We start from the raw sequence: 22,649 nt of genomic DNA on the forward strand, positions 1-22,649 counted from the left end.
TCTTTCAATGATTTTTGTTTTTCCTCTAAATGCACTCTCTTCTCTTTTGATTGATATATCGAGCTTTTTCTAATTGAACAAACATTTTTCAAGTATTTCCGATAAAACAAAATTGAAAATCGTTGACCTATCTTTAGATTGCTAGCAAGGTGAACAAGACATAGAACCATTACTACTTTTTTTAATTTTATTGATTCTGAAGAACTTCAAAATATTTGCAACTAAAAAATTTTAATTATATATGCGATTTACCTTATTAAACCTAAATTAATTCSTCTATAYGTGYATGTATGTATATGAATAATTACACATTAGATAATCGGTTAAGCCCAATTTTTTGGAGATGGGAGTAAAAGCGTTTCCTCCGTTTTCGGCACTACACACTTGAAATATTTACCTCGAGTTTCGAAATTGAGCTCATTWCTAAAACATTACTAATGTGTATATGTAACCTACTAAAAAAGAAAAAATATGGAAATAACATTTTAGGTCAATCTTATATGCAAGTTACTATCTTAACTTAGTCTTAATGGAAACTAATTTTTTACTTACAACTCAATCMCTCGCAAAAAAAGGTATGGTCYAATACCCAGGAAAAAAGTCGATTATGCCGTACGGTGATATTATAGTCAAACCGCCCTGATCTGCAACGAAGTTTTACTCCAAACATTTTTCCTCGTTGTTTATCTCAAACTAGGAGCGGGATTACCACAGAACAACATGTGGACAAGTTAAAATGTGCCAGAAGTGCAAATTAGTTGCCTCGTCGCGTGTAATTGTTTTTGTCCTTCTTCCGCATTTAATACAATTATTAACGCCCAATAACTTTTACTTCCCTTTTGTATTGGAGATACCACTTTACGAGTATTTTGTGGTAATTCATTAGCTCTCATCTCTATTAGTATACCACAGGCCATTTCTACAAATACTGTTAGCGCATCAAATTTATCCTGGCCGGGAGGATAATCCTTTACCCTCCACCATACCGACCCATCCTGTACCATAATTGCCACTGTTTGTCCCCTATTTGGCTTATGACAAAGTTCGCAACAAAGCAATGTGTGAAAATTAAATGCCACATTTGGTTGCATTTTCCCCCTAAGCTAAGATGTCCGTCCATGCACTTTACACATACAGCGCAGTTTGTGCACTCAACTCCTCAACGACCTCGTTGTTGTGCAACAAAGTATCGCCTTAACGGTTTCGACAACAAAACCAACAAACACAGAAATAAACAGCAACAWCAATGTCATGCTGCGTTATTTCAAAGTCGTAGGCTGCTTAGATTTTTAGCGCTTTTGTTCCAAGTGWACACTGGGTTGATATCTCCCACATKTTTAAAGCCTTTCAGCGCCGAGCCTACTTCTTCTGTATACATACATAAATACATATGTATTTGACAGAAGAAGGCCAGAGCAAAGGATTGATAGCGGCATGGTAYATCAGAAGCCTTCAAAAACAGTAATATTGTAAGCAACAGCTTTCTTTTAGCGCTCACTTGCATATCTATGCATACATATATGTACATGTGGCTTCGTGCGTATGAACTTAACTTTGTTGTCATTTAAGTTCCCATTTTAAACGAATATTTGCTCTGGTAAAATCACATTGATATTAATCGCTGCAAATACCTCTTGTAGTTATATATGTATGTGTTTTTGAGTAAAATTGCGATGTACATACATACATATGCATGGATGCATATATATGTATATACCTGACATACATAGCTAATACGCTTGTTCAACAACACCTAGAGTGTGCAGACTGTTTTTGATCAATAATGGACTTTGCTCAGAATAGGCACATCAGTCAACTAAGCATAAGAAATCCATCAATCGCATGTCSTATTTAAATTGAGACCATTGTCTCCATTTTTATAGACAAAAGCAAGAAACCGATGGAGATATGTACACACAGTGCCTGGAAATGCTGCATTTTCAACTCCATTACTTTAAACATCAACGAATGACTTAGGAAAGATAAACAAGGAGCAAGTACCATATATAAGTACATACATATACGGATATAATTCCTAAACMATATTTTTAGGGAATGCTGATAAAGGTATGGTTTTTTTTTTTTGGACATAAGTGTGCTTTCAAGTTATAGATTTTCGAAATTAACTAACATTAAATTTGCTCCTAAATATCCGAAATTTAAGTTTAAAAATTTTACTATTTTTTTGGCCACACTAGTAAATAATATATCAATAATGTCGATTTCGGTCACCAGTGTACCGAAGTATCAGCACTGTCACATTTTGAAACACAGAAAGAAAATTACAACGAGTTCGAGCTTCTAATTTTAAGGTCTTTTCAATAGCACTTAGTAAGAGTTGTATTTTTAACTTCTTCGCTTTTCAGATACAAGCTCAACAAAATACATTATTGTACCAAAAATAAAATAATATCCTATTACATATGCACTYATTCAAACGATTTTATACATATCAACAAAGCTCGGACTACATGTGCCCACTTTWCCACCTGTCGGTTTGATTCCACATTGCATATCTACCAAAATTATATTTAGCTCTATTTTTACGGTCTATCTAACGCCAAATAACCACAGCGTGCTACTTATGTAGACGGCGGCACTCCGGAGCGCTGTAAAGGAGGAGAAACTGTTTGCAAAACTAGCAAACCATATTTAAGATATGAGAACCCCTGAACGAATGCACGCTTATAAAGCGGGCATATAACAAAACACAAGARATCAAAGTGCAAGTGCAAGTAAATTGAGCCAAATGTAGCATGCCAACATAGAGCGTAGCTAGGTGGTGTGGAAACGTAAAAAGTTTAAACGAGACCAAAGTTTCCTTACGGTTGAACGCTCTCTTGGCCATAAAACTTCGCACGTTTATCGGCTGGACAATCAGCGAACGGATGTCAAGCACTTAGGATGCGAGCAGTTAAGGTGCAAACTCACCTAAACAGATACATATACATATGTATAGCATAACACACTCTTTAGTACATCGAGCGTCGCAGAAGTCATGGCGGCGAAGGACTACCAACACTCCAATTACTTATATATATTTTGAGTAGTATTTGTTAGCAAACCAATGCCAATACCGCCAACCCGAAGATAAATTGCTTCCCATTTTCTTATTCTAACGACAATTTTTCTTCATCCTCCACCAGAAACGAAGTCAGTTTCGCAAAAAGGCAAGGAGCAAACAGAGAGGTGACTAAAAATTACCATTTGAAGAGGAAAAGCGCTGGTGAAGAAGCTTAGCTTCGGGAGAAGTATAACTCACCTSAGGGTTATTTCACTGTTTGCCAGTTTGTTAACAGTTACCTTTTCAGCTGACTTTAGTTCTGTAGAAAGACGTATAGTACTTAAAGCTTTGTTGCATATTGAGGGGACTGAATAAATATCAACTAATGTACCTTTAAATACATATATAGCAGGTAGTTCTATTCGTCTATTGGCGCACGAAGCTACTATCTTTCTACTTTCTTATACCAATTCGGGGTACTGAGGGAATATGGAACGTTTCCTCCTTATGTGTGTGTCTGAGAGGCAAAATGAAAATTTTAAGTGGAATTGTCGTACAAAGAGTCTTCAAATGGATAACCGAATCACATGATAGAATGCGGATGAAACAGTAAATGGAAAAGTGGATATAAATCAATTCATGAAAAATATSAAAGACGATTATGGTGGTCTGTTTGGGTATGCGTGAACGACCGCTATGCCTTYTCCATAGCTTTGATGATTGAGTGTATGGCCATGAATGAATGGAGTCGATTACGGCACTATTCCGCACTTGCAATGAAATGCAATCATTCTTGGCATAAAATGTAAATTCGGCCAATCATAACACTTGCGGCGGTWATATGAGTAAAGATGTAGCCTATATATGAACATCTCTCTAGAGCGGAACGTTTTTTTATAAATGTTGTGGCATGTCTTGTAAAGACAAAACAAATATCCATAATGCAGATAATAGATTAGTTGCCACTTTTTCAACTAAGAAATGCATCTAAACTAAAAGACAACAAAATTATACTATGTTTATGTATACAGATGTGGATAAACTTGGGATAGAAACTACAGGAAGGCGTTTAAACTTAATAATAATGTAAATATACATATTACCTCTCTACTCACTGACCGAAAATTATATTTTAATGTTAAGATAACTATATAAGATAGATATCATTCAATCGCACATTTACCAAATTGATTACGTAGTAGGAATCAATTGTGTGAAAATTTTAACACAATGATTTGATAAACTTCCCTCCGGCAGTCTACAGTTTACACAAGTACTTGGTTAAATCTGTTGATAGGATTTCAATTCCAAATTGCTCAGCTCTATTACTGCTAATTGCGATGAGTGCTGCCGCTAAGAGCAAATAAAACAAATAAGCGCAAATAAAAACGAAAAGCATATTCAATGGATTTGAAATCCAGTAATGCAGCGAACGAGTAGAAATTGAAAGCATTTTCATGCCAATTACCTTTTGCTAGCCTACCGATGGGTATCGGCGATTTCACCCTACCCGAAAATCCAAAGGATAAATATTGTCAGAGAAGAACAAAATGGCCAAATATATTTCAATTAAAACAAACGATGAGAGGGAATAGAGAAAGAAAGTGCAAAGCAGGAATGGTTTATTGAAATTCACTAAAAAGGACTTTATCATTTATCAATTATTTACATTTTGTTGAAAAGAACACAGTACTATCTCAAAAAACAAAAATTTACAAAAAGTACTAAGAGAGAAAAGTGGTAAAGTTGTTGTGAATAGGATTGAATTCAATGTATTGAGTCATGAATATTGGTTTCAGAAGGTTGGRCGCTTAAATTAGTTCGAGTTACAAAATTGCAAGCAAAGTTTAGCCTCAAAATTGAGTTATATACWTATATACATATGTATATGTTAGGTTTATACTAAACATGCCGATGATCATACGCTATGGGTGCAAAATAGGTCACAAGTAGCATATTACATATGTATAGTATGTATATTTGATGATATGTCCTTATTGGCTGAGAAATAAGTATAAGAGAACTTTGAAAGTTGTGAGTATATCTACTAAATAAATAAATTACCGCAAAAGGATCTCAAATTAAAATTCAAATTTCAGCAGCAATAGGCAAATTTGTTACATGCAATGACCCCCAAATTTAACCGAATCTATAGASTAATGTTTTGAATTTTCCCACCTTCCAAAAGAATAACAGTTAACAAAAATTAGCTTTTATTCGTGAATGTAAACATAACGCAACAAATAACCGGATCAAAGCCAGGGAAATACCTTAATTGTTAGGTAAAAGTTCACTGTAGGAACTTTGATCCACAAATTTGTAATCAAGGGGTGTTATATAGGTGTGGTTGTGACCGAGGAATGTCAGAAGAATGCACTAAATACACTAAATTTGGTTGAAATCGGTCGAGTAGGTCCTGAGATTTGAAATTCCATCTAAACGTGGGCGGTGGTCATGTCCATAGTCTCATTACAAACAACCGTTATGTGAGCACAATGTTGCAAGAGTATAGAAATGTTGCAAAACATTGTTCAACACCCATCAATTGACGAAATCGTGAATGGATTACAAACTTTGCGTTTTTATTTTTATAACACTTGCATAGCTTATATTCTCACTAAATTCCTCAGAAATTGCTTAAAATATGCTGACTAACTGTACGATTATTAGAGCATATATGGGTAAAAAGTTAGATATATCCGCAATCATCTGAATAATTTTTCGGATAATCTAAGAAGTTATGGTCTAAGACCTAAAAGTGATGAGAAAAGGTATTATAAATATGTATGTATATCCAAAATTGACCTATCTCTAGGCCAGAATTCACCTGTAGACCAACGTTATAGGTCATAGACTTATTTAATTGTATGCCTATATTTTACTGGACACAGCTACAGCTAAAATTATATCAWAATAATCTTAATATTCAAAGGAGATATACAGATATACATATGTATATACATGTATGCGCTGTTAAATCAACCGAAGAAACTAAACGTAATATATTAGGGGTATTCTCTTGCACTTGCAAAACCACGAACACAGGCGTAAAATTATTTGCAATGGCTGAAAAATATTTCAGACCAAAACCCATGTTTATTTTCGTGCAATGACACGTAAAAATATAATTGCAACCCTGTTTTAGCTGTCATTTTACRTAAAGACATATTACGCCGTTAAATTGTTGAGTAAATTTTAAGTAGATTTTATAATTTCTACTTAAATTATAAAAAATTGTTACAGTTTCTTTTTGTTGAGAATGAATGCAGAAGGTGCGCCAATTTCCAATTTTCCATGCACAATAGTCATTTACAATAAATTGTCCAAAGCAGCCGTTCATATATCACTAGATTCTGTAATGGGTACTCTCTTGCTCTTGTATATTTCGGTATASGATTTTTGCAATCTGCAAGGGAATCCCCCTATTGACTTGATGTTAAAGACGTTAACCAAAGGATCGAAATTCATTATACCGAAATTCAGTCAACCGGATTTCAGCTCGTCTCGTCACCTTGATCATTTACATACATACACACTCGAACATATAACTCCAAACTGAACTAACACACCTAMCAATCGTTAGGCAATTTATTTATGAATATCTGTGAACCTTTCGTCCTTACTGACGTGATGCGTAGTGAACAAATATTATAAACTCTGAATGCTGAATGCGCATTAATTCAACGCATGGATGTTTACCTATTAAAATGCATGCCGCACGGTGGGCAAAAACCTATGTCTCTTCCCGCARTCAAATTCCATACTATCATCATAATTTTTATTGAATAATAGCATTTCAGAGCATTTTTTATACCAAAACTGTGCTTGCACACAATRCAAATATTTCTATTATTTGAATAATTCACTCTTAACTGCGATTTCATGTCACTGTTGCATCGCTTCAACGCCCTGCGTGCCTGAAATGATTTAGGAGTCTTTAGGTATTAGTATGTATTCATTCTGATTTYTTTTATTGGGGTGGAATGGTGGAATAGTTTCCTGTCAGCGAATACAAATGGCCTATTACTGACGTTTAATAGGCAGTCAATGTTGACAATGGACTTGAATGTGAACCATTGAATGCATTAAAAGTTTACAATGCTGKGCAACAGTTTGGGGTGCAACAGGATCTGCCAATATGTATTTGTATAAATTAATAGCGCATTTCCTTTGGCTACTTATCCACGAAAATACACATACGCCCAAACTGCCATATGAGGAATGTGAGCATTGGTATGATATTMTACTTATTTTTGTTCTTGCAATTTACTTATAGAAATTGTGTAAACTATTTCCAACTTTARAATTCCATGATTTTGGCAATGATGAACTGTGCGGCTTCTGTAAAATTTCGTGGGGATATGCTTTTCTAAACATATCTTTAATATTGAGCATGTTTGTCGCTTTGCCAGAATTATTAGTGTTGTTGTTTATTATTTACCTTAAGTTGGAACATTTGAATTCTTATTAACGCCWGAACAAAGCAGTTCTTAGTAACAAGTATCCACAATTTGATGCGCGCTGTGTTACTTATACGTCATGCTGTGCTCACACAGCCAAGAGGGTTTTGGCTGTGCAAATAAGCGTAAAATCAAACAAGTAAATAAGAAGCATATTCGTACCCGAGCTCAGTACATATGTCAGTAATGATCCCTAAAAATGGCCTAACTACGTTGACAATTTATTCTTTAGTAAGGAAAAACGAACCGACTTTATTTATTTATCTACATAAAACCAGCTAGTAAATTACGTGCGTACTAAGTTTTTGCCCTTACATACATTTTTCGCAAAATGGCGTACAAGTAGTTTACCAGATAAAAATTCCGTCAAACCAGACATTAAATTTCAAGTATACCATAGAYGACCCATTTGAAAATTGCAGATTCAAGAACAATAATTTTAAAGCTTTGCTGCCTGACCCAAACGCTTTGACACTACAGCGAGCAGAAAATAATTTTCTCTATTCTTGCTATGAATAATATTTTCAGGAACCTAAAGTGCACTTAAGGCAAACAATTTCCGATTTTTAGAAAAACAGACATTCGATTAGCTTGTATGCACAAATATAATAAAAAAAAAAGAACGAATATTTATCCAAAAAGCCAAATAAACCATACCGATCTGGTTTAGTTCGGCATTTCTGTAATGTTTGTTTAACAAAATATGTTATGTGAATTCGTGAAAAAATATGAATTAGCAGAAAAAAATTAGAATACACTGAATCCAATACCCTCACGCCGAGGGCTCTGAAATTAGTTAAGCCAGGACGCTCATACTTATTCTCAAGCTTTAAGTGAATTGAAGCATGTTCACGCTAAAGAGAAAAATGAGAAAATATCAAGTATTCATAATTTCCAGGTGTTGTCATCAAAGTTGTTTCATCAATACATGTATTTTTTCGTGTTTTGCAAAGGCTATTTTGAAGGGCGCTGGCAACATGAGRCCCAATACACGACGCTTCAACGGGTGAGGAGATTAAAAGTGCATCGAAGGACGAGTTAAACAAGATCACAAAATGTGAGGTTTTAAGTGATTTGAGGGTTGGAAAAAATGCCGGCAGATAGGTATAAATAAACGCTTTCTTAATAAATACAAAATTCGCGATACTTTTCGAACAAACTTCGTCATACATATGTACACATCTAACTTTAGGCGTTTTGCGGTCTCTTCGTTTCATTTGAATGATTTCTACTATTTAATGTCATATGTGGGTACGTATAGTTATACAGTTTTTGCCGAAAGAGGCAGTGTACACACTTACAAACATACACATTTGTACTTGTGAATATTTACAATATGATTTGATATACTAAAATATTGAATTTCAACGCATAGTTTTTGTAAAAAAAATACGGTTTGCACACATACAGACTGTACATTCTTAGTAGTTTGAAGTGAAAAGTAGTTATGTACGCGATCGATAAAACGTCACTGCACGCCAGTGTGTGATTTGAGTGTGTTTTATAGCTTTTGGTGAGGAGCTGCATGTATGTACATACATATGCATATGTGGCGCTATACATCTGCAAGAAATTGCCAAAAGCACTTCAAATTCATTTTATTATGGTCATCTTACTAGGTCTGCATTATATCAATATTCGCGCTCTTTTTGATAACTGCCGAAAGTACATTAGCACATTAGCAATATATATACTCRAACAAAAACATACATATACATATATGTATATTTATACCTTTTTTTAATACTTTGTTGGTAGTCCTTACGTTCTAGATGATTTTTGGAACATTTTCCATTAAGTTCTGCAAAATTTTATTTCGAAAACCACGTTAAAATTATAAAGATTAAGCCTGAACTTCTGCCTATTGAGTGTGCGAGTAATATATATTGAAGCAAACAAAAAAATCTCATATAAGTAAATCGGTCAATTGTATGGCAACTATACGCTATCGTGGTCCGATATCGTCGGTTCCGACAAATGAGACCCCGAAGTTATGTGTATGGCATTCGATACATTATTAACCCTGATCGACACGATTTTATTGGTCCGACTTCCGCATGTTAAATTTCAGTTTCTCCTACACCAAAAATAAGAGAAAAAATATTTATTTGGAGTTAAGTTTGCTTTTGTTGAAATTGTTTTTGTACTTCTTTTATGCTCGTATAGGCAAATCAGACCCATACGCATCAGGCAAAAACAACTTTAGGGGCTAAACATAACATTGCCAGTATTTTTCAATGTTTAGAATCAAAATTTGATCATGGAAACAATTTCTAAACCATTTTTTTTTTATTGAACGATGTAATAAGTGCATAAGTAAATCAGTAACAAATTGTGATGATGAATACAGGAGCGGATGCACGGGGGAGGGAACTGAGGGAGAGTTCCCTCCAAATTTACTTCTTGTGCACAGACCGACATGTAAAATAAACCAATGCTTACACAGGACAAACATTCACATGTATGCACATATATGTACATATTCTATCTTTGGCACATTTGTCTGTAAGTTTACGAAAGCAAATACGAGCCACATATGGACAAATGTACCAACATTTATAAGGAAATACTACTATGATCAAATTGAAAGGTGAATTTTGTCCATTTCTTCTCTAATTCATTTCTAAAGTAATCCCCTCCCATTGAAAATACTTATGCCAACGAATTTTCCAGTCATCATAGTACTTGGACAAATCCTCCGTCGTGATGGCCATCCGAGCTTTCTTCGATTCAGCTTTTATATCCTCAATTGATTCAAAACGGTATCCTCTTAGTGGTCATGTCAATTTGCTGAATAGCCAGAAGTTACACGAAGATAAATCAATGTGGCGAAATGATCACGAATAATAAATGCAGTATGAGATGGTGTATTATAATGTCTTTTTTCAATGAATTCAGACATAGTAAAAAATGAAGAATTCACTTCTAGATCCTCACAAAACGACCCGGAAAATGCATCCTTCAGCATATCGGATGYGACACGTGCAGTGTGTGCCGTTACACAAAATAATTCGTTGATCATTGCTCTGKAGCGCTCACCACTCACAGYAACCGTTTGGCCCGCGACATCTTTGAAGAAAAACGGTCCGGTGACTAGTCCAGCGAAAACAGCACACCATACAGTACCTTTGCCCAGAAGCGAAAATTTTGCTTATTTACGTACAACCACGACAGTTGGTTTTGAAGGACATGACAGATAAGGGGTTGGGTGTTCAGAAATGAGTTGCGATAGGTGCTGATGATTGTATTGTTATTTTGGGAGATCGCGGAGCCGTAAAAGCAATACAAAAATAAAATACAGACGCTGAGATGATACCATGTCTTTCCCATAAATTGAACAAATTACTTTGATTGGAAAGATATCTGAAATATTCAGARAAGTTACAACATTTTTCAGATGGTTGAAAAATTAGACATTGAATTGAWAAAAACATCAGTCATCGAACAATCACCCATCTTAAAACTGTGAAGACTTTTCTGCATACATTCCACTCACTGACACGGTCATGAAAGAATTAAAAATGCGGTTTTCCAATGAAGTTCTTGAAAGTTTCAAATTGAGGCAGCTGTTACCAAAATTTAGCCTAAATTTGGAAGAAAATTATTTAACTGTACTCATTGAATACCTAATTAGACGTTTTGGGAAATCCTGCCCTATAGAAAGATTTAGTAAAATGAGAAAACGCCGTATTGGTCTTATGCTGTAAATTAAATGTTGAAATATGTATAAAAAATAAAATTATAGCTTAAAGTTAAACATTTCTTAAATCAATTACAAAATCAKAAAGATAATGCGTATATATTTCAGTAAGTATATATACTCATTCATAAACGATGTGTGTGTCCGTATACCCACTTTAGATCTCGCATCCTTTGCGATTCTGCAGTAAACATAAACCCTGCAAAATGTCTGTAAAAGTTTTTCATAAAGTCATTTTCATGCTATTTGCCGAAATTACTTGAAATAATAAGAGCCTCACACACTGCAAAACACACATAAACAAATGAGCCAAATAGACGTTTAAATACTGGCATACATTCTCCATACCTACTCCACCAGTTCACCATTTCCAACAACAACTATTTCTAAATTCCCCGCTCCATCCTATTTTCAGAATCAGAGCATACATTCGCGAATCAGGACAACGCCTACAATGCTAATCTACCAACAGGTTAAACTTCACCAACATTTTCAGACCCTGAAATGAAATGTTTTTTCTCGTAAGATATTTTGCAAATAACAAAAAAACTTTTTATATGAAAACTTTGTAAACAATTGCCAGACATCATATCCCCACAAAAAAAAACGAAAGGCCACCATGCGAATGCCACCCACAATAAACGAGCATTTTAGCGGATGCCACTTACCTACAGCACTCGTTACGCATCGGCAGCGTCACACTCATATTATAATAAGGAGGTAGTGAAATGCAAATACCTAATACTTTGGACAAAAAGACTCACTCTCACGCCGATGGACTTTTGAGCACCCAAATTGAGTTGAGCTACTTTTTTCAGCATTTTCACATGAAATTACTCGTACAATAACCAAAATCAAAACAATTTGCTACCGTAGTCAACGACTTCTATCTATTACATGTTATGACATTCATTGCATAGAGACATACTTTTGGATTTAAAACCATAAGAGTGGTTTTGTGTCATCATGATCAAATGCAAAATGATCCATTGAAAAGCAATATGTGTTGAAGCCTTTTAAATCTTTAGCCAGCACAACACAACTCATTCAATTAGAAGAAGGGCAAGATACGTCCCATCTCAAATTAACATTGAATTTCGTCACATTCTGACGCTTGCCTTGTTTTTCCGTTTGACCCATTCAACTAAGGTAATTATGTAAATAAGTTCGTTCTCCTTTCTGGTATATATCGCCAAATTTAGCAACGGAGTAACTGATCAAAGTTCATAACTTATGTGAACCCTGCACATAACAACTATTTATATTACTGTACCGTCAAAACATAAAGTAGTACCACGAATTTAATTTAAAAAATTTGAAAAACTTTCACTGAGGTCGCAGACTAAATAGCATATATTGTTTTAAAGACTTTATAAGTTGGATCAATTCGGCCCTATGAAAGGTTTATTGCAAATATGTATATCATAAGTTTTCGGAACTATCTCACCTTAACTCTTAAGAACCAAGAACACGCATTCAAGGGGCACGGAGGATCGCGAAAACGTTGATGTTTTACGTACTCAGAACCTTTTGACATACGAGCGTTCTTTTTGTGGTTAAAGTTACTTAAAATATTCATTTCGGCCAAAAAATGGAATTAACCACTTTCGTCGTATGTTACCTCAGCAACAAGGCCTCGATGAACTTAATTAAATTGTTTGCGATTAAGCTCCATTAAGGAGGAGTGTTTATTGATAGCGAATCCAATCGAGGCCGTAGATCACTCTGAGCCGAATTTCGTGAAGGTCGTCAATAAAAAGTTTTTGCTCCGGAAACTATTGAAGGTCTGTGCATACTAATATTGCAAGATCGTCACGATAGGCCGTGGCATTGGGACAACTATAGACATTAGTTGGACTAGCATACATTCAATATTGCATGAATACTTGATTGTTGAAATTTTTCACGTGGAATCCCACGCAATTTGCAATATTGCATGAATACTTGATTGTTGAAATTTTTCACGTGGAATCCCACGCAATTTGTTGATCGCTATATATACATAAAAAGTGTCATGCCGATTTGGCGAGAGAGCTGTTAACACAATACATTATCGATTCTTCGAACTACGCCTATGAAACCTGTGATGACAGGTGATGAAACGTGGATTTACGCGGATGYGCCCGAAAGTAAGGATCGGTCGACTGAATGGGTGTTTCATAATAAGCCAAATCTCACACATCGTCTGAAACACTTGCATTTTTGAGCACTCAAAATATTGATTTAATGAGCCACGCACCGTAGAGTCTTGACTTGGTACCGAATGACTTCTTTTGATTCCCATACGAATGAAAAAATAAACTAAAAGATCAACGTTTTTCGTCATTTGAAGAGACGCGTCAAGGAGATACGCCAATCAGAGTTTCAAAAGTGTTTGGAAAATTGGTTTAAACGCATCTAAAAGTGTATAAATCATAATGGAGAATATTTTGAAAAACAATAAAGCGGTTTCCAATGATTAATACTTGTTTTTGCTATCTAATCCCGAAATATAAAAGGCAACTTACGTAATATCATAAAAATATAAAATAAGTTTTAAAAGTCGGAAATTTAAAACTGGAAGAATACGAAAACTTCCACCAAACCTGATAASATAAACCAACTATCCGAGATAATCATCGATAGAATTTCCTAGTAAAAACCCTAAACTCAGATAAATTGTAACATGGACACAACCGCGATTGTAACCAAGTGACAGAGTGGGGTGGATACTAACTAACTATTGCTATGCCCACCTAAACAATACGTATTCAGGTAACTCATTGGATGATATCGAAGAAGGATTGAGTAGCGATTAAAACAACAATATACTGGGCTGGACTGTTCCTCCTCGTGATGGTATGCATCTAAACACTGCTCGACAAACAATAATTGTACCAACCATGGTAATATATAAGTACCTAAAAAAAGTATTACTACACAAATATATTTATGCCTCATTACTTTCATTTCATTTATTTATTCTAATTAAATTCTTCAAATAATACATTTTACTGTTATGTACAATCCTGACCTCCCTTATTTTTTGTTAAAGAATTCAACTCACATTTCCATGCATGTTGGTATTTCTACACATGCGTTACCAATCCACATGCAACCTTGAGAATTATTGAATGGAAATGTCATTTTATAAAAGCGTGATCCATCATAAATAAATCAAATCAAATCAAATCATATATTGTTACATAGTAATTTTGCGTATATAAAAACCACTTATACACTGCTCTGCTTTCAAAAAATGATGAAATTTCGTCTGAATATCTCAAAAGAAAGAACAATTCATATTTAATATATGTATTCATATTGTAATAATAACAGACAAACCCTTATCAATTGAGCCTTGGACAACCTGAAATAAACCTGTCTCTTATACACATCTAGATGTGTATAAGAGACAGCTTATACACTGCTCTGCTTTCAAAAAATGATGAAATTTCGTCTGAATATCTCAAAAGAAAGAACAATTCATATTTAATATATGTATTCATATTGTAATAATAACAGACAAACCCTTATCAATTGAGCCTTGGACAACCTGAAATAAACTTGGATAATTTACACTTTCAGAAACATTCAAAATGTAATGCAGTTCGTTTTCAATATGATAAGCATTTACATATTTTCAAGTATGTGCTAATCTTATCAGCAATGGAAACTGAAGAATCTTTTTCGTACTACTCTAAATATACTATACATAGATGTATAGATGTATATGCATATATTGCGTTTCAGTTTGACCTACAATTCAATAACGTTACGTAACTTCACTTTTAATATGTTGAGATGAACATACCTATGTATGTATACATGCTACTTATAATGGTGTTATATACCAAGTTTCATATTGATTTGCTTGTCTCTGTTTTGTTAGCATTCATTTAACTATGGTTATGTGGCTATGATTACAATAAAGCTAATTTTATTGTATATTTCAATATACATACTTATACATATAAAATATAAACCTTCTCAGTGCATTACAATTGTGTGATGCCAATTAAGCATGTCTGAAGTTAGCCTTAATACCCCGTTCTTATAATGTGCATATATTACAAGAAATCATAGCATTGCGATATTTATTTGTTCGGATATTTTCAGCTGATCTCAAATATAATTTAGTTCTTTTTTTGCAACTCTATATTTTTTACAAGTCCGAAACTAAAGTACGAGACGAATCAATTAAGCATTGAATGTAATCAAATAACGAATTCGACCACTGATGATAATTTTAATTATTTAATTGGTTTAAGACTCTTAATCGGCATAACGTAAGTCTTAATTCCCACGGTACACAAAATCACATTTTATGAAACGTTTTCGACAGTTTTTTCAAAACTTTTGCAATAAGTGCAGAAACAACAATTTTTATAGAAATATCCAAATAAAATATTTTAAATAGCTGTCTTACTAAAAGTTTTGTAATTACTTTTTTATTCTGTGTGCGATGCGTGGTCAATCGTTTTTGTCTGCCCTACGCTACAATTAAAGGAAAAAAAGGTTTTTTCATAATATAACATTTTAAATGCTTATTGTGCTGTTGTGATATATCGTTATTCATCTATTACATTGCTTTCTGTTTTTCCTTTACTTAAGTTTAATTTTAATAATTTTAATCAAATATACATACAAATATATATTATAAAAGGTGCAGTAGTCCTTCCTAAATGTATACATACAAAAAATATATAATTAAGCATTTTCAATTTAAAAATTTAAATCGATTTCATGTTACATTTTCAGTTTAAATATTAATGTAGTAATTATTAATRCAAATATACGTGAAGGTACCCTTGTTATAGAAAATACGCCAACAACTTTCATTGCGTACACTTATTCAGCTCTAATTCTAGGTAAGTTTTTCTAACATTTGCAATACATTTTCATCATATAGAAACGTTTGTCAATATACCTATTAACTATGGTACATATGTATGTATGTATATTGGTATCTCTTAATCGTCTCAGCCGCATTTATAGTGACATATTATTACGTCTACCATTAACCTTATTAACTAAATTGCATATCTTTAAGGCTGGTCCCAACTTAAGACCCATATACTTCATCATCATTTCGGAATTAAGAAGAAGCAGCGCTTTCCCATCGATTTCCTGAAAAACACAGAAGAAGTAGAAATTTTAAATTTCAAAATATATATCAATGAATAGCACATCGTACATGTTTTCTAAATAGATCACCATGTACGGCAAGGGAAGTGTCATTGCTTTCGATGAATTGTATGACTTCTTCAATTGACCAATCTCCGGGATGTGAACGGAGTGGTGGTAAAGATGCAGAACTCATTGCTGACGCTGCTGATGTTGGTGGCGCTGCGGCCGACAAAACTATTGTACCAGCAGCTGCAGATGCTGTAGATGAAGCCGACTGTAAACCACTAAATGGCGTCGACACAGATGTAGGTAAGGATGCGCTCGATGATAAAGTCGAAGGCGATTTGTATGTCGATGAGCCAATAACGGTATTCACCACACTTGATTGTTCAGGATGTACTTCAGCCACAAGAGGGGCAAGATACTTCACATTCGAGTTTGTTGAACTTGTAGAAGTAGACGTATTATTCGAAATCTGCTTCGACTCCTCCGGATTGTTTAAGTGATGAAGTCGTATCTGCCGCAAAGAGTGGGTTTGTGATGCAATAGTCGAGGTTCCATTTGTATTAGGTTCGACTTTTATTTGCACTGGTAATAAGTTATTATTGTTTATAGATAGCTTGAGTTCAGCATCAGCTTTGGGAATACTGCCCCCAACTGTTACCATAACTGGTGCAGACGAAGAATCTACAATGTGCGATGAAGTTGTGGTGGATGTTGGTAATTCTTGTTTGATTGCATGAGGCTTATCGCTTAATAAGCCGAGTGTTTTTCTTTTCTCCGGTATAACTGGTGACGTGGGCGGTGTGGAATTCGTTGATAACAAGCGCTTCTTGGTAATGACACATTTGTCACATTCTTCCGTTGCGGGTACCAACGATATGAGATTAGGGCATGCTCTACATGTAGTACATAGTGTTTCTATGAATTGTGCCAAACTGTCATCGTCTCTCATTCGCAATTGTGATGGAATTTTCACCTAAATATTGAGAAAGATATACGGTTATATTTTGTAAACAAGTAGTGTATAAACAATTTCACTTACTGTGAAATTCTTTCCTGCMGCTGGCACTATGTGCACATCTCCTTCTAGTGCGAATAATAATTTTGAAAGCTGCTGAGTATCTGTGCTTGCAGCAAGCACTTCTTGTAAACACAATTTTGCTAGAGTTTGATGGGTTGGCCCTGTTACCATTGATGGCAATTTAGTGCTATTAATGAATGGACCTCCTTTGCAATTTGTGTGAAAATGCGCGGTAACCGGTGTGGCAGGCACCATTGCGTCCGCCTCTTGAACGAAGGTGTAGCGTGGTCGGGGGCTGCGGTGCTTGCTCGAACTCGAATCGGTACGCGATTTATGACCCGGCGGTTGCATTGGATGACAACTACGTGCACACCAACCAACCGGAAATATATCTCTGGAGTCGTAGCTGCACCAATAGTCGAACGCTCCACGCCACCCATCGAAAGTCACATGAATTTGGTCGTCTTTAATCGCATCAACTGTCGCACAGCAAATCAGTTGTGGATTCTTTTTGTCGACCGCCTCGAGCTTTTGGCCAACTTTGAAGAGATTCTCCGAGGGACCTGGCGGTTCCGGTTGGAAAATATCTTCCGGTGCAACCATGGCATTATTTAAAATTTTGCAAAGGTAACCGGGCCAGCTGGAGGCATTCATGCGAAAACCGAGTGGTGGTTGCAACATTCCGCCGTTCTTTTCACAGTGCCCAATCGCATGGATTTCATTCGAGTCGACCAAGCGCCAAAAATCATTTTGACTGTCACTGCCATCCAAGCGCAGTCGCAGCCGCGAACCGAGCACACCCACAACACTCGCAATACATGTTGAAGTTACGTTCCGAGGRTCTAGTGCCTCTAATTTCATGCCTATTTTGAAGTCATTGATTGGAGGGTTAAGCGCTTGTTTAAAACATTCCGGCGGTGCTGCTTCGCTTCCGGTCTCCTAAAACAAATTAACAATATAAATAGGATAAAACATTTTAATTCACATAACAAAATACCTCCAAATATGCATCCCAATCAAAAACATGAAAACTTTCATACTGGAATGGTCCAGTTGGTGTACAGGAACCACCTCCAATTGAAGACATTTTTCCTCGATCGGAATCTCCTCGCCCACCACCTCCCCCACTACTATGTTGTCTAGTGGAGCCATTCTTTTTTTGATGTTTATTCATACACATCACTGAACAAAAGTCTTTATTTGGCGCCCCTTCTCGAATCACATTATCACACTGAGTGCAGGCGCCTTTATTATAAGCTTTCCGAAACTCTGCGATGCATGTTTCCGAACAGAATTCTTTCTTGCCGTTCTGCGTTGGTAACACATATTGCAGCAGTTGCTTACTTTCACCACACCACGTACAAGTAGCGCGTTTGGCTGGACGCCCACGAGAGCGCTGATTGCCGTTGTTATTTTGACCTGAAGATGTGGGCGTGGAGGATGCAGTTGTCGAAACACCGCTACTGTTGGAGCTTGCATTACTGCTGTTTGACTCTCTTCCACCCGACATTACTGTCGCCTTACAAACTATTTTTTTATATTTTACACTAACTTTTACCTTATTTTAAAGCGTCTTAAACAATTTTAACTTCACGCCGGTTGACACGACGTTGTCTTGTCACATATAACGCAACTTTACCAACGTTTTTTTCCTTTGAAGATTTATTTTCGCAAATACGAAAAAATAATTAACATTTTTTATTTTCAACGACCACTTTTACTGAAATTATTCTTGATTTTAGTTGATTCTTCACTAGATTCTCGGCATTTTTCTGCTGTTTGCTGTACTCCTTATTCCACTTCCAAAATGTCAACTTTGGCGTTCTTTCATTTTCTCCCACTCTCTCGCTCTAACTTCTTAATTTCYGCAATTGAGGGTATATGTGTTTCATTTTTTCCGATTGTCACGTAATTACTTTTTTAATATATCTTATTATATTTTCTAACAAATTGTAGAATATATATTGTTTAATTCGTGTTTTAGGAAGATTTTACTTTATGTCATTMAAACTTTATTCATACGATTTGCACATTTTTCGACTGCTTTACACGAACGTAAATAAAATACGACCTAGTGAATCTAGTACACGGTGTTATAATCTGTTACAATAAAATTATCTGAGATTACGAAGATTACGTAACGTAACGAACTTCAAATTAACCTTTTCCGCTTGACGTTTTATAAATGCGCACATTACAAATTAGTGGTGTTTGCCTTGGCTAACTCTGCCGTCAAAAAATGTTAATGAACAGAGAACATTTTTAACGTTCTCTGTAATGAATAGAGAAGACAAAGCAAAGAATGTATAAACAGAGAACGTTTATCATAGAGAAGGTTCACGACTTAGATATCTTATCTTTACGCAGGGGTACTCGACAGGGATGAGCGAGTTTCACCACAGACAAAATTATAAGCGTGTTTATACATTCTCTGTTTTACAAGAGTTTTACATCAGAGGACTCGAAAATAGCAGAATTGAGCACTAAATGAGAAAAATTATGACAGTTAAAATGTTAAGGAATGTACGCTTACAGATTCACTTATTTAATACAGTGGACTCGCGATAATATGAGCTAATTAAAAACAGGACTGTTAATTTTTGCGAGATTGTTCATATTTACGAAAGGTGCAAAAACGAAAAATGTAGTATTAAATTAAATTTTTTTTATTTTAAACTTCAAAATAAACTTGTTTTATAAATTTTTTTCGTTACATAAGTAAAAAAATGTTGCATGTAAACAAAACTATTTAGATATAATTTTATATTATACATATTTTAATTTTATAAAAAGTTGAAGCTCATTTTGGAAAAAAATCGGTAATCCTCTTTTGCTGTTTCTTTTGATCARCCACCTTAAAAACTGCTTTTTCYCTTAGGTTCTTTAATACATTTAATTCCTTATGTTCAACCATTTCACTTTCAGCCCATTCCAAAGCATTATTAAATATGTCAATAGCTTCTCTTGCTGTAATCGTCTTTTGCGACTCTACAGTATAGTCGTCTTCGTCGGATATTTCTTGTATTTCATTTTCATTGAATTCAATAGCATCCTCGTTCCATTCTCTAACKTTGCAAGCAGTGATTCCAAGATTGGCTGCGCTCTCCTCCAAGTACCCCACATTCATATTCAAGTTCCTTCGAAGGATACTGAAAGGAATTTCATCTTCAGGATCTTCTTGGTTTTCAAGCATACTCAAAACATTGTTCCAGCATTTTGACAGCACAGCCTCATCCATTTTATTCCATGCAGATTCAAGAGTAATAATAGCGTCCTTAAGTGAAATTTGCTTCATAGACTCTAGCAAGTCACATCCGGTTGCAGCAACGGAAGCCAAAAGACTGTTTCTGTAATAAAGTTTTGTAATCCTGATTGCATTTTGGTCCATGGGTTGTATAAGGGGKGTGACGTTGCGTGGCATAAACATTGCTAAAATAGAGCCGTCTGCACTTTTAAGTTCATTCTCAGGTGGATGCGATGGAGCGTTATCAATTAAAAGGACAGCCTTAACTGGTAGACCTTTTTTTGTCAAAAATTTCGTTACCTACATAAGTTGTAACACACTTACATAAGTTGTAAGCTACTAAAATGCGAATACTTATCTCAGATGTGAATGAACGATGGAACCAAWCTTTGAAGAAAGCGGCAGTCATCCAAGCGGACTTTGAATGCCTATAATRAACAGGGCAGTCAAACCAGTTAAAACAACGGGGGTTTCTGGCCTTGCCTATCACAAGGAGCTTGAGTTGATGAGATCCTTCCGCATTTGAACAGCACAAGAATGTTATTCTTTGCTTTTCCATCTTTGCTCCTGGTTCTGTTTTTTCTAATGATGATACATGCTCTTCCATTTTCGTCTTTAGAGCTTTTTTGAATGGATCGACCAACTGGGGCTGTGAAGATAGTTTTCCCCAGAAACTTGGAGCAACCGAACGAGCCATCCATCACTGGCATTGAAATGAAGGCAATTTTCTTTAATTGTACAATGAAGCACCTTCGCCTTTWCTTTTAACATCAGTCCGCTCACCGGGAGTTTGTTGTCCCTCATATGCAMAAACCATCTATACAACGATTTTTTAAATTTTGGATACTCTGATGGACGCATAGTTTTCCTTTTTCCAGGACCCATAAATGTATGGTTAACACATTTAAGGATAGCATTTTTATTTTTCTTTATTCCACATACTGTAGACTTTGCCACTCCATATTTAGTTGCTAAATTTGTAACACTTGCACCTTTTCGTAAGCATTCCAAAATATCGGATTTGTCTCTTAAAGTCAGAAACGTATGCTATTTTGTGTGCATGTTTCAAAATTATTTACATGTGATTATTTCTTAAGAAAATAAAGAGGCACTTATACTTGCGTGCAATCACCAACCGAAAACACTTAAAAATTCTTACAGACGACTGACGTAGATGTAATGAGCACATGAAAGCATTTTGGAGCGATGGATAAATACATATGTATGTACATGCATATTGAATGCGAATAACTAGGGAATTCCCCAAATTACAAAGCGCTTTAAATTTATTATTGACAACAATATTGTGCATATTTTAGAGCTTTTGTCCAAAGTTCATATTTTAGAGTAGTCAATGGTAGCCAAAAAGTGTTCATATTTTGGGGGGTTCATAATTTWGGTGTTCATATTATCGCRWGTCCACTGTATGCGCAAACGACTCTACATATACTTTATATGTATATATGATATACGTTCTTCGTTATAAAATTAAGAAGACATCAGCACAGAATGTTAATAAATAGAGAAGSCGCAAATGTTTTTGAGTATTATTTGTGGTTTTCCCATGAGGAAACATTGAAATATACATATAAATCCGAAAAGAAAAAGACACCACGTCATGCGCGAAACGGGTAAAGAGCTATAAATAGACCCAACGAATGATATTAAAAGAATTATCTATACGCATCACTATTTAGACTGGTATTTTCTATTTCTCTCATATTACAAAAAAATGCATAATCTATATTTACAAATAATCACTTGAATTGAAAAGGTTTATTGCTAAAAACCGCGGAATAAAAGAAGTATTTGATATGAAAATGTCTCATGATCAAAGAATAACAATAAAATAGTGACCAACGCGGCCGGATTGCCACTTTTGTGGTGCATCAGCTTGTAAACGTGAAGCAGTTAAACTCAATGCGAAAACGAACAATTTTGCTCGAATCGTAAAACTCACGAACTTTAGATATTTTTTTTAAATTTAATTTGTTTATTTTATTTTATTTTTTTATTGTAGTAATTGAAATCCTAACAAAACTCAGTTTGGTTCTTTAATAACATAATATATTTTACTTGCTATATTCACACGTTTAGGTTTATTGAAT

General features: G+C 35.0%; 2 protein-coding genes across 2 annotated transcripts; both read right to left on the bottom strand.

Annotated features, from left to right (window-relative positions):
- Positions 1 to 15,844: 15,844 nt before the first annotated feature.
- On the bottom strand, positions 15,845 to 19,306 carry LOC108974447 (polycomb protein Scm). Its single transcript, XM_018942294.1, has 4 exons — positions 18,295 to 19,306; positions 17,319 to 18,236; positions 16,341 to 17,252; positions 15,845 to 16,273 (listed from the first exon to the last, which is right to left on the bottom strand). The coding sequence occupies exons 1-4, from the start codon at positions 18,805 to 18,807 to the stop codon at positions 16,136 to 16,138; spliced, it is 2,481 nt and encodes an 826-aa protein (XP_018797839.1). The 5' UTR covers positions 18,808 to 19,306; the 3' UTR covers positions 15,845 to 16,135.
- Positions 19,307 to 20,097: 791 nt separating this feature from the next.
- Positions 20,098 to 21,148, bottom strand: LOC108974310 (jerky protein homolog-like). The gene is made up of 2 exons (XM_018942044.1): positions 20,882 to 21,148; positions 20,098 to 20,841 (listed from the first exon to the last, which is right to left on the bottom strand). Exons 1-2 carry the CDS (start codon positions 21,146 to 21,148, stop codon positions 20,098 to 20,100), a joined length of 1,011 nt encoding a protein of 336 aa, XP_018797589.1.
- Between the last annotated feature and the right edge of the window lie 1,501 nt (positions 21,149 to 22,649).

The sequence above is a fragment of the Bactrocera latifrons genome, unplaced genomic scaffold (assembly GCF_001853355.1).
Source record: "Bactrocera latifrons isolate USDA-ARS-PBARC rearing strain unplaced genomic scaffold, ASM185335v1 scaffold_55, whole genome shotgun sequence".
Taxonomy (NCBI): domain Eukaryota; kingdom Metazoa; phylum Arthropoda; class Insecta; order Diptera; family Tephritidae; genus Bactrocera; species Bactrocera latifrons.